At 44.4% G+C, this 16,254-nt stretch overlaps 1 protein-coding gene across 3 annotated transcripts in view; it reads left to right on the forward strand.

The window, feature by feature from the left end:
• arhgef12b (Rho guanine nucleotide exchange factor (GEF) 12b) overlaps positions 1-16,254 on the forward strand; it is a 153,114-nt gene that overhangs the window by 106,846 nt on the left and 30,014 nt on the right. For all 3 annotated transcript variants that reach the window (XM_060913328.1, XM_060913327.1, XM_060913329.1), the window contains 13 exons: positions 3,870-3,968; positions 4,214-4,263; positions 4,913-4,970; positions 6,427-6,623; positions 9,633-9,710; positions 10,304-10,423; positions 10,514-10,639; positions 13,507-13,632; positions 13,716-13,814; positions 13,899-14,009; positions 15,254-15,352; positions 15,437-15,479; positions 16,000-16,105. In XM_060913328.1, the coding sequence (XP_060769311.1) occupies positions 3,870-3,968; positions 4,214-4,263; positions 4,913-4,970; positions 6,427-6,623; positions 9,633-9,710; positions 10,304-10,423; positions 10,514-10,639; positions 13,507-13,632; positions 13,716-13,814; positions 13,899-14,009; positions 15,254-15,352; positions 15,437-15,479; positions 16,000-16,105 (1,312 nt within the window). The remainder of the gene's footprint in view (positions 1-3,869; positions 3,969-4,213; positions 4,264-4,912; positions 4,971-6,426; positions 6,624-9,632; positions 9,711-10,303; positions 10,424-10,513; positions 10,640-13,506; positions 13,633-13,715; positions 13,815-13,898; positions 14,010-15,253; positions 15,353-15,436; positions 15,480-15,999; positions 16,106-16,254) is intronic.

A 16,254-nucleotide genomic window follows, 5' to 3' on the forward strand; every position in this document is an offset into this window, starting at 1 on the left:
CTCTGAAACATTGACCAAGGTGTGTGCATTCGTTTAACTTTTGTTTGTTCGTGGCATTCTTAAGTATAATACGTTGAACATCACATCACTTGAACCGAAACTGCTTCCTGCCACTTCTTTGCTTCACTACTTTCTGAAAATGTGCCATGATGTCTTTTTTTCTCAACGTTTGTTTTTGTTCGTGACTGAATGTATACGTGTGTGTGTGTGTGTGTGTCCTGCGTGTATCCCTGCTGTCAGAGCTGCCCGTGCAGAGTGCAGAGCGAAGGCCTGAGTCATGTGGTAAGAGTTCACTGAAGGCTGCTGCTGTGTGTGTGTGTGTGTGTGTGTGTGTGTGTGTGTGTGTGTGTGTGTGTGTGTGCTGTGGAGTTCCTCTGTTCTCCATCCCTCTTTTACTCCCTCACTCACTCGCCCCTTTGTGCATTTTCCTGTTTCTCCGTACTCTGGGTTTGGAGCTGATCCACTCGGAGCCAGGATTAGTCCTGCATCTGGGATTCCTGTGTAACAGATGTCCGATCCGTGTTCAGCTCCTGTATATTTCACCCTAAAATGCTAACAACAAATGAAAGCTAGTCGGCCTGGTTCGCACAGTGCGAGTATTTGTGTCTTGCTGACTTTTTCTTCAGCAGAAGTGGTTTTCTAATAATTGTGCTGACTGCTGTATTTCCAAACACAAACTGGTTCTAGTTCTTTGCACTCGGTGGTGAAACACATGACTTTAAGGTTTTTGGTCTTCTGTGCATGCATGCGTGAGTGGAGTGGCACCTCGGATACTTGGTAACCCGTCTGGTTGTTCGTGGTGTTGGTTAAGGAAACGGACAACTGCATTATTATACACCGCAGTCCTGTATGTCAATGATTAGGTGATTTTATTTATTTATTTTTTTCCCACCTTCCCCCGCTTGAGCGGACTGGTGAAATGAATCGGGGGGAATCACCGTGCTGCATTCTGAACATGCACGACGGAAACCGTGATCTTGCGTCTTGTCGTCATTTTTATTCCCCATCCAAACAGTTCTTTGGGTGGAAACACCTCCTTGATGACCAGAACGCTACAGTAACACACACAACCACTCATTACTAGGCATGGACCGCAAGTTGGCCTAGTGGTTCGCGTGTCCACCTTTCAACCACAAGATCGCAAGTTCTACTCATCGCAAAGACCATCATAAAAATAGTACCTACTACCATCTGGCGAGGCACCACAATACAGGTGCGAGTCGGGAGTCAAACTCTCGTGGTTACCAGAGGACCAGTCCCTCACTGGAACCCTAGCTATATAATAGGCAAGAGGGCGATGGAAATGGAGAGCGGCACCGCCCGATGTACCTTGTGTCCTGACTTTGACTTTTTTGACTAGGCATGTAACGAGTTGCCCATTTCACGATTCGATTCACGATATTGGGTTGACGATTCAGTTTTCCCACGATATTTTTGAGAAAAAAAATGAAATGAAGAAAATTAAACGTTGCACCAAGCAAATGCAGCGTTTAATTTTGTATTCTTTATCAACTTAAATTAAAATAAAAAAGCTTTTGTTTCATTTTCTTAATAACCAACAATCATTTGCTCACATTTTCGAAAGGATGGCGTAAAATATAATCGCCTATTAACTACAAAACAATACAGTCCCTTTTATTAAAAATGAAGAACGTTGATAACAAATAAGCATTTGTACTTCCTCCATTTGCTCCTGTTTTCTTTATCTTTCAGCAGGCTGTAAAAAGCAAGCTCTGACTTCTTGTTAAGTCTTTGTACAAACAGACAGCGCTTTCCCATTTTAGATCTGATTGACTTCGGAGCTGTGTTACTTCCGCCTACAGTGAAGTCACGCTGTATAATGTTGCCCCCTCTGCTGTTTAAACAACGCAGTTACAACTAGGAAAAACGACGCGGCTGATCATAATCACGATTCATTTTTTAAATTTTGATTCCAGTCGTCAGATTTGTACTGCGATTTATCGTCGAATGATACAGCTTTACATGCCTACTCGTTACAACCGTGATGAGCAGAAAAGCGAACACAGCAGAAGACCACATCAGCTGAGAAGTAGGAATCTGAGGCTACGGTGGACGAAAATCTGGATCGTTAAAGATTGGGGAAAGATCTGACTAATGCGTTTTGCCATTTTGTGGACAAAATTAATGTCGCCCTATAAAAGAAGGAAGGAAGGAAGCGCGCGCGTGTGTCTTTTGTTTCACTGCAGCTTAAAGATTACTGGAAAGTTTGCTGCATACCGTACTTAGGATTTTTAAATTGTCTTTCACCTTTCAGTCTTTATTTTGTTGTTTTGTTTGTGAGCGTGGCCTTTTTGTGGAGTTTTGTTGGTTTCCCTCGACATAAATCAGCTTTACCGTGTACACCCTTGGTCATTTACGGCTGATGGATTGCTGTTTTTATAAGCGCGGACATGAGCATGAAGAAATTCGGTGTCGGCGAAACGTGATACGCGGTGGGAATTTTGAGCTCTGTGGTGCACGGAAATATTCACACAACTTTTGCGTATTGGCAAGTTAGTTAGACGTTGGCGCATAAAAGGGACTCTCGGGCCTCTTGTGCGTTTTGTTGAGAAGTTAAGTGATATTTGTGAAATGGCTCTAACGTTTGAGGGAAGTTGTCCGGTTTGATGATGGCTCAGGACAGACGTCTCTAAGGTGGGGTTTACATTAGACCGTATCAGCGGATCATCAGATTAACGTTTTTAAAACGATTTGCGTGCACACAGCAACGCCAATACACGGATACGCTCGGCTCCGCAGGCATCCTGCGCTCCAAATCACTCCGCCCTGAACAGCGAGTGCCCTCTGGAGGGTGCGCACTCCGGCCCTGCGCAGCTCACAGAGCGCACGAGTGAAGCGCACGAGCAGTGATTCGGGACTGAGCCGCTGTGTGTGTGATCCCAGCGCATATCACTTACCACTTGCAAGTGGAAGGATGGCAAGCCTAAAGACAATCATAACTACACAATGGGCAGTATTTGCATCAGTATTTGCAGTATTTTCATACTTTTATACTCTTTAATGAAAGGTGATACAAGGCGGAAGTCCGCGCCGTTTTTCAGCAGTCGCATCACATGACCAACGCCAGCGAATCAGGAAGGTGGATGTCACAGTGACGTTGTCCAATGACGACGCCAGCTAGAGCTCAGCACAGCGTATCCGCGTATTCTCAATGTTTACACAGCACCGGACCAGACACGATCTGGATTGAATACGTGGACCCTGACGGATTCCCGTTTCCCGGCGTTTCCAGGCGTTTTAATGTAAACGGACAGTGCATCCGCGAAGAAAACGAGACCGATACGGTCTAATGTAAACTTGGCCTGAGTGCACGGATTGACCCAGCTTTTATTCTCTGCACTCAGTGTAAGATGCAAGTGCGATTTAGGTCAAGTGAAGTGTCTGGGAGTGTGTGTGTGTGTGTGTGGAGTGGCGTGCGCACACACTCCCAGACACGCACACTAATGCCCAGTCTGTTGGGTCCTGCAGTGGAAAGGGTGTGTGCTCCCAGTTGAGGAAGATAAGATGTTGCGTTCAGCAACTGCACATGTATGCTTTGATGAGCAAATGAATGCGGTCTTGGAGACGTACTGCAGCTGCATAATGAAAGTGATTAGTGTGGGTGTGTCTGCTTCATAGCTGATACAGTGTGAATGTGGCTGTATGATCCATTTCGAAGCAATTCGATGCCATTTAGATTTTAAGTGATAAAGCGTGATTCAGTAAAAACCGTTTGCTTTTGGGAGTGTCCGGCCACGCCCACTTCACTTGGACCGACCAACATGTAGGTGTGTCTTTTTGTGTGTTTGGCTACAAGCCATTATGCTTGACAAAGGATACTTTTTAATATTTCTCTCTCTCTCTCTCAGGACTTGTTCAGCGGTGTGTGATCATCCAGAAAGATAAGAATGGCTTCGGGTTGACCGTGAGCGGAGATAACCCAGTATTTGTCCAGCTGGTGAAAGAAGGTGAGCCACAGTGTTAATTGATAACAGCTAAAGTAATTATCACAGTTAATTAGCTCAGGATTGAATTCTCACGGTACGACTCGTCTCTTTCTTCACTGTCTGCCTCCTGTCTCTCCTATATGTCTCCCCTCGATCTTCCTCCCTTCTGTGGCCTCCTCTGCTTCTCTCTCTGTCTCGCATCTCTCGGTCTCTTGTCTCTCCGTCCCTCCTCCATCTGTCTCTCTCTCTCTCTCTCGTGTCGTTAGATGGAGCTGCTATGCGAGCTGGTGTTCAGACGGGTGATAGAATTATTAAGGTAAGCCATTTATATGTTATAAACGCGTTCATCGTTCTGCATTTGCAGACCGATTTAAGACCTTCCTCAAGCTGTATAAACCCATCACGTTGCATTAGCCGTTCTTTTTCCATTAAACGTGTCCATCCCAAACTACATACTCGGCTCATTACACCCCCTTCTGGCACATTGTAGTAATACACAAACATGATGTAAGGTATGCTGACTGATTCAGGATCAGCTCCTCAGTATTTTCCATCCATTATCCGTTACCGCTTATCCTGTATAGGGTCGTAGAGCCTATCCCAGCTGACTACGGGCAAGAGGCGGGGTTCACCCTAGACAAGTCGCCAGATCATCACAGGGCCGACACATAGAGACAAGCAACCATTCACACTCACATTCACACCTACGGTTAATTTAGAGTCACCAGTTAACCTAACCTGCATGTCTTTGGACTGTCGGGGAAACCGGAGCACCCGGAGGAAACCCACGCGGACACGGGGAGAACATGCAAACTCCGCACAGAAAGGTCTCCGTCAGCCACGGGGCTCGAACCCGGACCTTCTTGCTGTGAGGCGACAGCGCTAACCACTACACCACCGTGCCGCTCTCCTCAGTATTACTAATATGAATCTTAATGTCTTTTTTTTTTTTTTTTGCATTACAGGTCAACGGGACGTTAGTAACGCATTCCAATCATGTCGAAGTCGTGAAGTTAATAAAATGTAAGTATGCCATTTTGCGCGTTACCTAAGAACAGTACATCCAAGAAAATCTAAAACTGTATTTGTTGTACTAGTGCATCTCAGACAATTGGAATATTGTGAAGAAGTTCAGGTTTTTTTTTTTTTTTTTTCTTATTTTAATTCAAAAATGTAAAATTTCATATATTCTGTAATCATTGCATGTAAAGTAAAATATTTCAAGGTTTTTGGGGTTTTTTTTTTTGGATTATGGCTTAGACCTCATGAAAATCAGAGCTCTAGTGTCTCAGATTATTAAAATATTTCCTAAGATCAATCAAAAAAGGATTTACAGGACAGAAATGTCCAACTTCTGAAAAGTATGTTCATTTACACAGTACATGGTTGGGGCTCCTTTACCACGAATTACTGTATCAGTGTGCGATCAGCCTGTGGCACTGCTGAGGTGTTACTGAAGCCCAGGTTGCTTTGATCGCGGCCTTTAGCTCGTCTGTATTTTTCCTCTTTACAGTACTCCATAGATTCTCTCTGGGATTCAGGTCAGGCAAGTTGGCTGGCCAATCAAGCACAGTAATATCACTGTCAGCAAACCATTAGGTAATAGTTTTGGCACTGTGGGCAGTCTTGCTGGAAAAGGAAATCGGCATCTCCATAAAACTTATCAGCAGGTGGAAGCGTGAAGTGCTGAAAAATCTTCTGGTAGACTGCTGCATTGACTTTGGACTTGATAAAACACCGTGGACCAGCACAAGACATGGCACCCCAAATCATCACAGACAGTGGAAACTTCATACTGGACTTCAAACACCTTGGATTCTGTGCCTCTCCAGTCTTCCTCCAGACTGTAGGACCTCGATTTCCAAATGAAATGCAAAATTTACTTTCATTTGAAAAGAGGACTTTGAACCGCTGAGCAACAGTCCAGTTCTTTCTCTCCTTAGCCCAGGTAAGATGCTTCTGACGTTGTCTCTGGTTCAGGAGTGGCTTGATATTAGGAACGTGACAGTTGTAGCCCCTTTCCTGAAGATGTCTGTGTGTGGTGGCTCTTGATGCACTAGCACCAGCCTCAGTCCACTCCTTGTGAAGCTCTCCCAAGTTCTTGAATTGACTTTCTTGACAATCCTCTCAAGGCTGCACTCATCCCTGTTGCTTGTGCGCTTTTTCCAGCCAGCCTTTTCAGTAATGACCTTCTGTGGATTACCCTCCTTGTGGAGTGTGTCAATGGTCGTCTTCTGGACAACTGTCAAGTCCACAGTCTTCCCCCATGTTTGTGGCTGCGTGGACTGAACTAGAGCGAGATTTGTCAAAATTAAAATGGAAAAATGCTTGAAACATATTTTAGTTTACGTGCAATGAGTCTAAAATACATTTAAATTTTCACTTTCTTAAATAAACGATGGAAAATATTGAACTTTTTCATGATATCCTAATTTGTTTGAGATGCACTAGTATGTATGAGTTTCTTTTCATTTCTCAGCGGGTTCATACGTGGCTCTGACGGTGCTGGGGAGACCCCCGGGCCTGCCGCAGATCCCCTTATCAGAGGGAGAGGGAGATGGAAACCCTGTCTCGTCCCTCAGCTCCCCTCACTCCCCCGGCCTAACTATAGCCGAGCGCTCATCCTCTTCCTCAACCTCTCCCTCCGACTGCATCACCTCCCCACTGCCTGCATGGGTAAGAACGCACATATGCACGTACATACTTGTGTTTTTTCTCTTTCTCTCTCTCACACTGTTGCTCATGCTCTTTGTTTCTTAATCATGGTCTTGCTTCGTTTTTCTGAAAGGAGATCCGCAGAACCATGGCCTCACTTTTGTTTATAAATGCCTTGAGACCTCACGAATGGCACAGGAATAGTTTTAAGCGTTAACAATAAATCTAACAATAAAGGTAGCGGTCTGACTGAATGACCTTGACGTCCGTAACATCACAGCGGGAAGTCTATCGGTCTCATCGCCATTTCCGTTATACTAAAACACAGAGCTGACTGCAACTCCGATCCTCCATTTTGAGCTAATTTAACGCCACGCCACGTAGATGTGTTGCTGGCGGATGCAGCAACACGACAGAAGGTGGATTTACGTTGCATTCATGGCCCAAGAATGTTCAAACTGCAAAGATTTGGACGCGTTTTGCGAGAAGTTCACGGGCACATTGGGCGCCTACAAAGTGGTCTCTCCTCTGCTCCGCGCATTTTACTGAAGACTCGTACGAGACCTCTGATCTGTTGAGGAGCGCTGGCTATAAGCCCATATTGAAAGAGGGTGCAGTATCAACAATTAAAGAAAACTAAAAGGAAAGTACTTTATTTATTTATTTTTAAAAAAGGAAAGTAAGTTCAGTTGCACTAGTTCTCCTGGAGTGTGAGCCGAGGGTTGTTGGTAATAGAGGTCTGCGCGGGTCGGATTTTTCAGTCCCGCTCCCGCCCGCGCCCACAAAAAAATTATGATTTTCAGTCCCGCTCCCGCCCGCGCCTGCCATATTTTGTCCCGCTCCTGCCCGCAAATCCCGCATGATGCAGACGTTCGCGTTATTTCTCAGGAAATTTCTTGTCTTGACACAGCGTGATGGTGCCCCGCCCCCTACTTTGAGTGGATTTGAGCATAAATATCTACAGCTCACGTTTGTTATTGTTTACCTTGTTTCTGAATTCTGCATGTAGTATCTATAATAATTACTGCTGTCAAACGATTAAAATATTTAATCGCACATTTTTATCACATGAGAAACCATTATAATTCTCTGATCAGCATAAAAAAGTGAATGGGCTTGCTTTGTACCAATGTGTCTTTTTTTTTATTGCAAAGCAGAGCTAGTAAAAGAAGTGAATTGATTTCCTGCTTGCGTTAGTCTACAACTTTAATCAGAGAGACAGGTTACACAGTGACGGTAAGCTTGACTCAATGCTATCCCAGAAATCCTTCCTGTAATATGCAAATTTGGCCGCCTCTGATTGGACAGACAAATTTGCATATTACAGGAAGGATTTCTGGGATAGCATTGAGTCAAGCCTACCGTCACTGTGTAACCTGTCTCTCTGATTAAAGTTGTAGACTAACGCAACAAGTAAATCACTTCACTCATGGTTCTTTTGCTAGCTGGGTGTAAACTGCGAGTCATTATAGTGATCAAAGAATTTCCCCTTAGAGTGATCAATGGCAAGTTTAAAATGCCATTTCTCACTCGATCTGACTCTCTCTGCAAATTTAGGCATCTTAAAATGTTTTTATTAATGCCAAATAAAATATCCAGCACAAATTATATATGATAGACATAAATTAATAATTTATAAATTTTATTTCAAGCACGTTTTTAGTTAGCGGGACTGCAGCTTATCACCGCTCCCACCCGCGCCGCATATGTGCACTCCTGCTCCCGCCCGTGCGCGCATATGTGCACTTCCGGTCCCGCCCGCGCCCGCAATGAGCTTTCAAAATTTGTCCCGCGCCGCACTGCTTTGCGGCGGGTCCCGCGGGACTCCCGCGGGAGTGCAGGGCTCTAGTTGGTAAAACCCGGGCCGGAACGGGACGGGACATGCAGTATTATCACTTGGGCAGTGACCTCCTCACGGTTGCTGCTAAAACCAGTGATGTTTTAGTAATTGCCTGACCTGAGCAGTAATGACGGAGTACTCAGTATGGAGAATGAGTGGAGCAGCCGTCTGATTTCTCCGCTGGATATGCTCACCTCAGCAGCAAAATCTCGCCCTTATGTGGAAGAAGCGAATGAACGGAGAACTGAACGAACAACTGAAAGTCCGATTGTTTTGAAACAATTTGGATACAAAACATGTTGTTTACCTGCATTTAGATTAATACATGTAACTTGTATTGTGTGCTTAAGTTACCGGTATAAGATGATTTAATTTGCTTCGGAATGTGATCGTCTCAGTTCATCTGGTTATTTAATTAGCCTTTTACGTTTTATCAGTGAAAATGCCTGCATGTACATGTCTGTTGCATAAGTTATAACACCCATCCTGTTTTAATGAGAGTCAACCCACAATCAATGAAGTCAAATCAGTCTTAGTTGAGCAAGTCGGTGACGGTATTTCTTACTTTCACTATAAATTTTTATTGATATGACTTTGGTCTACAGCTGTCAAAGGCCTCGGCTTTAAAACCGGTTATCGCTGTGATGTCACGCACTCAGTCAGGGCTGGCCGGCTCAGCGGGGCAGCTCGAACGCCAACTTTGCGGTCGATTTTAACTCCCAAAAAATTTTTATTTTATTCCAATTTATGCAGCATACAAGAGTCAAGGCTGGAGATACTATCCACTCAGAAATGTATTTAAAAATAAAGGTTCTGCGTATCTGCTTTAATGATGATCTTTTCTGCAATTTGAATATTGGATTCTGTTCCTTGGACAAGAATAATCACTGTGTATGGATGTGTGTGTGTGAGAGAGAGAGAGAGTCTCTGTTCTCCATACTGTCAAATTATGACCTCATTTCCCCACACACATACACACTTTTTTTCTTCTTCTTCTTCTGTCTCCAGCTCTCACTTCCTCTTTCCTCAGACTATTCATTCCTTTTATTAAGTGCCATTTCAAGTAAGTGAGTGATGTGGCTCCTGTGTGTCCTGCCTGTGGTAATACTGTACATCCAGTCCCATGTGTAGCTGCTGTACACTGTACCTGAAGCCAGTTTGGTTTTGTGTTCCTGTGTGCGGCGTTGCAGGAGGACAGCGGCGCGGTGTTTAATCGGAAAGTCGACGTCCTGCAGAAGATGCTGATGAAGGAGCAGCAAGACCTGCAGGTTAGACTTTGTTAAAACGTGTCCCGTGTCCTGTTTGCCTTCCGAGGCTGTCGTTAATGTGCGTAAATATTTCTTTGGTCTTGTACGCAAGCATCAGCCGTTTTCATTGGATAGAGATAAAGAAAGATGACCAGATACGTTTCATAATGAGGGGAAAGTGATGGTGTAATGCAGAAGAAAAAGGAGCTCCACTGCAAAAAATTAAAAACTGAATTTGAGGAGAAAATTACTTAATTATCTCGCTGCATGGACAAACATTTTTACTTGATAAGACGTCTTGGAATAAGTTGGTTGCACTCTAGAACTAGGTTTAATAATCTTAGAATTGGTTCTTCTAATAAGAAACGCTAGATCGTTTCAACTATTCAAGATATTTTCACTTGCGAAGATTTAAAAAAAAAATTTTTGCAGTGTATTCTTACTATCAAACACCTTTTCTGTCTTAATTGAGCGCGTGTCACTTTAAGGAACATAATACACGTACATGGTGTGATTCTTTGACACTTTCACATCCTCTTCTGTGGGAACGGGTAAAGACACGCACACTTACTGATGCTCTTCAAAGCGTCTGTTCCTCTGCCTGTGAACCACAGGCTATGAAGGAGGAGTACAACAGAAACCCTACAGCGAGACTACTGAAGGACATCCAGGAAGCCCAGAAGCACATTCCTCTGCTTCAAGGCCAGCTCAGTAAAGCCACTACGGCTGGACAGGTACGCCTCCGGCTTCACACGCTCCACCATGCTTTAGTTTGCAATTTATCCATTATTTAGTAATGTTTTTAATATGTGTGTGTCGTGAAGGATGGCTTGCTTTCTCCAAGACTGGGAGAAGGAGACGCAGAGGAAGGAGGAGGGTTAGGAGACGTAGATGCGTCTCCGTCCTGGCAGTCTGACTCCGAGTCACCCATGAACAGCAACTCGACACCGGTTAGCACCACACAACACTGCGGGATTTTTTTTTTTTTTCCCTTTCCTGTTAATATGAACTGAGGTGGTGTGTTTTATATAAGAACTGTACTGTACAATGGGATGTTATTCTATCCACATTCACTGGATATGAGCAATTGCGCACTCTGATTGATTGGCTACTCTACTACTAGGCTATCAGCTCATATACCGTGAGTAGAGAAAAACAAAATGATGGAGCGTGTTGCTGAACCAACCGAGGACAAAATGAAAACTCTGCTCAAAAACAAAACCCAAAAAAGCAGCAAAATATGGAATTTGATGATGAGAACGGATCGGGTTTTTTTTTTCAAGAATTATTATTATTGCGTTTTTCATTCTAAACGGAAATTATTTTGTCGGACGTTTTGTATAAATTTATTTATTTATCGAATTTGCAAAAAATAACAATAAAAATGCTCCGTTTCTCAAAAGCCAGTGAATGTGGATAGAAAAAAACAGTTATTCCACTCAATCTCGTCGTACGTGGCTTATAGCCGACTTGGCGCTACGCACCTCATCGGCTATCAGCTCACGTACGACTCGATTTCGTGGATTAACTGTTAAATACTCTAGCGGGTTTCATTCATTTGGTTCGATAGCATGCAATATTGCTAGCATATCACTTATTGTACGTGTATTACATCACTCTACCCCAGAGGTCACCAACCTGTCGATCTCGGAGGCTTTCCCAGTCGATCTTGGGGGATGAGGAAAGAAATTGGAAGATTATACAGAAATACACTGCAGTATATCTGATTGGTGTTCATATTACATGTCTTCCGATAGGCCCACTACAGCTTTCCCCCTCTGTGTCGCAGGGTTCTTTTTTTAACTCCTGCTGCTTACGTCTTACGTCTCTGAGCATCGTCACTATGGTGATAGCCTCGCAATACAGTTCAGGGTTCTCCACGAGGGGTTTTAGAGGTGTGGGCCGCCCCCGTTTAATTTCTGCCGCCCCTTTACAAAAGGAAGCGTGATATTGCCTATAAAACCGTGAGGATATAACCTGGCTGTCAGTGTTACTGTAGCTCTTGAAGTGTTTCCGCGGAGTGGTGGATCGGACTCGAGCCTGGCATGAACCGCTCCGACGCGCTATAATGACACCAATCTATCACCAGCCAATCAGGAGACTTAATCAAACGCATCCCCCGCCCACTCGTGTCCGCGTCTGAGACATTGAATTTTCTCAGAAGGAGGGAAGAAGTTGACTGAGGTAAGACTGTGTGATAAATTAATGAACGAATAAGAGAGGAATTTCAACATATAGGGCTTAAGTTTGTTACCGTTAAATAAGCATTGCTTGTACAGTAACGTTATGTCGTTACAACGCTGACCCACTTTTAACGTGCCGAGTACCGACTGTAGCCGCTAACAAATGCTAATTAGCTTGCTGTCAAGTTTTTCCTTTGTCGAGCTTTAAGCGTAAGGTCATGGATGTTCCTACTGCTTGTTCCTGCCGTGATATGAACCTAACTATAAGGCACTCACTGACCGTGTTCAGTCACAGCCATCACATTGACTCGAGTTGCGTGATGAACTGTAACCTCTGTAGCATGACAGCAGTCACTGGTAGTAGCATCACTGCAAGTTCATATTTGTCTTTATTGTGTAGGTATGGTTAAAGAAAATCAGTTCATGTTGAATTGAAGTTGTCATTTTGTCACTTAAGTTACAATTTGTGATGTATCATCACTGTTGTGTTGTAATTTCAGTTGACACTTTCCATTTTATGTTGCTGTGAAATTAATTAATTTAGTGTTACAATACAAACAAGACAGTGCAACTGATGTTAACAGTTCAGCTCTCATTACAATATTCATCTCATCTCATTATTTCTAGCCACTTTATCCTTCTACAGGGTCGCAGGCAAGCTGGAGCCTATCCCAGCTGACTATGGGCGAAAGGCGGGGTACACCCTGGACAAGTCGCCAGGTCATCACAGGGCTGACACATAGACACAGACAACCATTCACACTCACATTCACACCTACGGTCAATTTAGAGTCACCAGTTAACCTAACCTGCATGTCTTTGGACTGTGGGGGAAACCGGAGCACCCGGAGGAAACCCACGCGGACACGGGGAGAACATGCAAACTCCGCACAGAAAGGCCCTCGCCGGCCCTGGGGCTCGAACCCAGGACCTTCTTGCTGTGAGGCGACAGCGCTAACCACTACACCACCGTGCCGCCCTCATTACAATATTATTAGTTGATATTAATAACAATCTGAGTCATTGGTGGTTCATTCATTCTGCTCACTACAGATATAGGCCTATATATTTTTTGTGTATAGTTAATTTCCATTGTATGTTGTACTGAAATTAAGTCATTTCGTCAGCTCTCACAAGAAATTAAAAAGTTGGACCAGAGTCTTAAATCTTATTCAGTTAAAATTAGGCTAAATAAAAAGCCTCAACTTGAAACAGTCTAGTCTGGATTTCTTTTTCTGTCAACGCTTCAAGGGGTAGATCTTGCTTGCCATCTAGGCAGAGGTTAGGGATCTCGGGCATAAAAAGGTTGGCAACCACTGCTCTACCCAATGGAGAACGAGCGTTGAATATGGTTTACGATATTGCATGGTTGTCAAGACAACATGACGTCGGAGATGTAAAACTTCCGCGCTAGCGAGCGACTGGGACGGTTTGTTTCGTTAAATACGGAAGATTTTGAGAGAATTTTGAAAGAGAAAGACGCGTTGAACATCCGAAACGAATGTGTATGTATAATAATAATAATAATAATATTGGCTGGCTTTTTTTCGTGGTGTGGCTGAATGGAATATATGATGTACCACTCAACGCCAGCCAATATTTTTTAAATATTACCATGTCCTCTGCGTCCACAGGTCACGCCCAGTATGATCCCAGAAAGCCTGTACCAAAGAGACACGCCATGCCACAGCCCAAAGTCAACGCCGCGCATCAGCCTCAACTCGTGCCCGTCTCCCGATGGCGAGGACGTGGTCGACCTGGTGAGCGCACGCTTGATTTCTCCTCGAGCTGTAATTTTTCAAAGCGTTTCCTCACCTTGCTAACGAGTGGCTTGTCTCGACAGGACTCGAACTACCAGTGCAGCGTGGGAAGCCCGTCGTCCCGTCTGCCGCCTCCCATCATAGGAGCTGAGGACGACGACTTCAACACGGAGCAGGAGCAGGTGAGGACAGAAAAGTCCTCAGCTCCGATAGAAAGTCACGATCGTTTACAGTTTTTGTGAATATCATCTGTTGATCTGTCGCAGATGAACGGCCAGTGTAGCTGTTTTCAGACCATCGAGCTGCTGAAGTCTCGGCCTGCTCACCTCGCAGCCTTCCTGCATCACGTGGTCTCTCAGTTTGACCCTGCACCTCTGGTACGAACCAAAAACCTCAACATTCTCTAACCCTAACCTTTTGTATTGGAGATTCCTGAAATCGGGCCTTAAAGGAACAGTCCACCGTACTTCCATAATGAAATATGTTCTTCTCTGAATTGAGACGAGCTGCTCCGTACCTCTCCGAGCTTTGCGCGACCTCCCAGTCAGTCAGACGCAGTCAGACGCGCTGTCACTCCTGTTAGCAATGTAGCTAGGCTCAGTATGGCCAATGGTATTTTTTGGGGCTGTAGTTAGATGCGACCAAACTCTTCCGCGTTTTTCCTGTTTACATAGGTTTATATGACCAGTGATATGAAACAAGTTCAGTTACACAAATTGAAACGTAGCGATTTTCTATGCTATGGAAAGTCCGCACTATAATGACAGGCGTACTAACACCTTCTGCGCACTTCGGCAGCACATTGATATCTGAGCTCGGAGTTGTACCATTTTTTTTTTAGACAGGGCGGACGGACCAGGGCATTCGCCCGCCTGGCCGTGCCCAACAAGGAGCGCTCTCGGCCGGCTTCGGAGGCAGACGGCAGCCCTTCCTGGAAGTGTGGTTTTACCATGGGCCTCATGCGGAAAAATGACAAAGTCCCAGTTTTACCATGGGGCTCGAGTTGTACCTTTTTTTTTTTTTTAGACAGGGCGGACGGACCAGGGCATTCACCCGTCTGGCCATGCCCGAAGAGGAGTGAAGGTATCAATGCGCTGCCGAAGCGCGCAGAAGGTGTTAGTACGCCTGTCATTATAGTGCGGACTTTCCATAGCATAGAAAATCGCTACGTTTCAATTTGTGTAACTGAACTTGTTTCATATCACTGGTCATATAAACCTATGTAAACAGGAAAAACGCGGAAGAGTTTGGTCGCATCTAACTACAGCCCCAAAAAATACCATTGGCCATGCTGAGCCTAGCTACATTGCTAACAGGAGTGACAGCGCGTCTGACTGACTGGGAGGTCGCGCAAAGCTCGGAGAGGTACGGATCAGCTCGTCTCAATTCAGACAAGAACATATTTCATTATGGAAGTACGGTGGACTGTTCCTTTAAACCAAGAACGAATCTGTGCACGAGTGCAAAAGGATTGATCAGCATCAAACTGGGATGTTTTTTAATTAAAAGACAAAATCCGAATGTACGTTTATGATCAGCAGAGCTTTGGATTTCAAAGTGCCTGGAAAGGTATTTGTAACGAAACCCTGTTGTGCGCCGTTTGTTGTTTTTCCTGCTCTAGCTGTGCTACCTCTACGCTGAGCTCTACAAGCAGAGCAACCCCAAAGACACACGGCGGATATTCGGGGAGCTCCATTCCACGTTCATGGACCGATCAGCGGTGAGCTGTTACGTTCACTTTAGCACACAAGTATAAGTGTAAGTACACATCATGATTAATATCGTCTTTTTCATTTTCACCCAGCAACTGAAAGTAGTGGCGCCAGACTCGATCTTGGCTGACATGGGTAAGCACACACTGATAGATATATATATATATATATATTTTTGCCTCATGTCTATGGTCTGTTATTGTTTACATTAGATTCCATGACTTCAATCAGCACGCACGCATGCACCGTCGTTGTGGTTGAACGCCAGTATGAGTCATCCTCGAGTCTGCTTGTTCAGAACTATTGTTTACAGATGACTTCACGAGAACAGCAGCTCTGACAGTCGTTCCAGCTTTAAGACAAATCACAGGTTTCAAGATAACTGTTGATCTTGAGTCAGTAAAAATTGTAATCGTTGGCTGTGCTAGAAGACGAATAAACACTTCGAGAGCAAAATAAACAGGGTGGTAACGGTCACTCCACCGGATCACGCCGCCCGCACATCCCCGAGTGTTTTATTTCGTACATGCTGGGTGATGAGTATACGAAGTAATTATTTTGCGGCGGAACAAGTTTAAGCTTCTATTTTAATTTGCATTCTGCAAATGTATGGAAATTCTTATTAAACCTCTCACAAATGGGTGTGTGTGTGTAGATCGATGGAAGCCTGACTTAATTCCAGAGGACGTTCAAAGACAGCATGTGCAGCAGCTACAGGACACACTCCTACCGGACATCCAGAAACACCTGGAAGACTTCAGGTAACAGCCACACTGAAAATACCCCCCACTGGCGCACTTTGCTCGAATATCTTCTTGCGTTCAGCCACAGAAAATGTGCAGCGTTTTGTGATTTAACATCATTTCATTAAAGCTTGAACTTTTTATAAGACTTTGTCTGTATTTTCCTC

Source organism: Neoarius graeffei, chromosome 28 (assembly GCF_027579695.1).
Source record: "Neoarius graeffei isolate fNeoGra1 chromosome 28, fNeoGra1.pri, whole genome shotgun sequence".
NCBI lineage: Eukaryota > Metazoa > Chordata > Actinopteri > Siluriformes > Ariidae > Neoarius > Neoarius graeffei.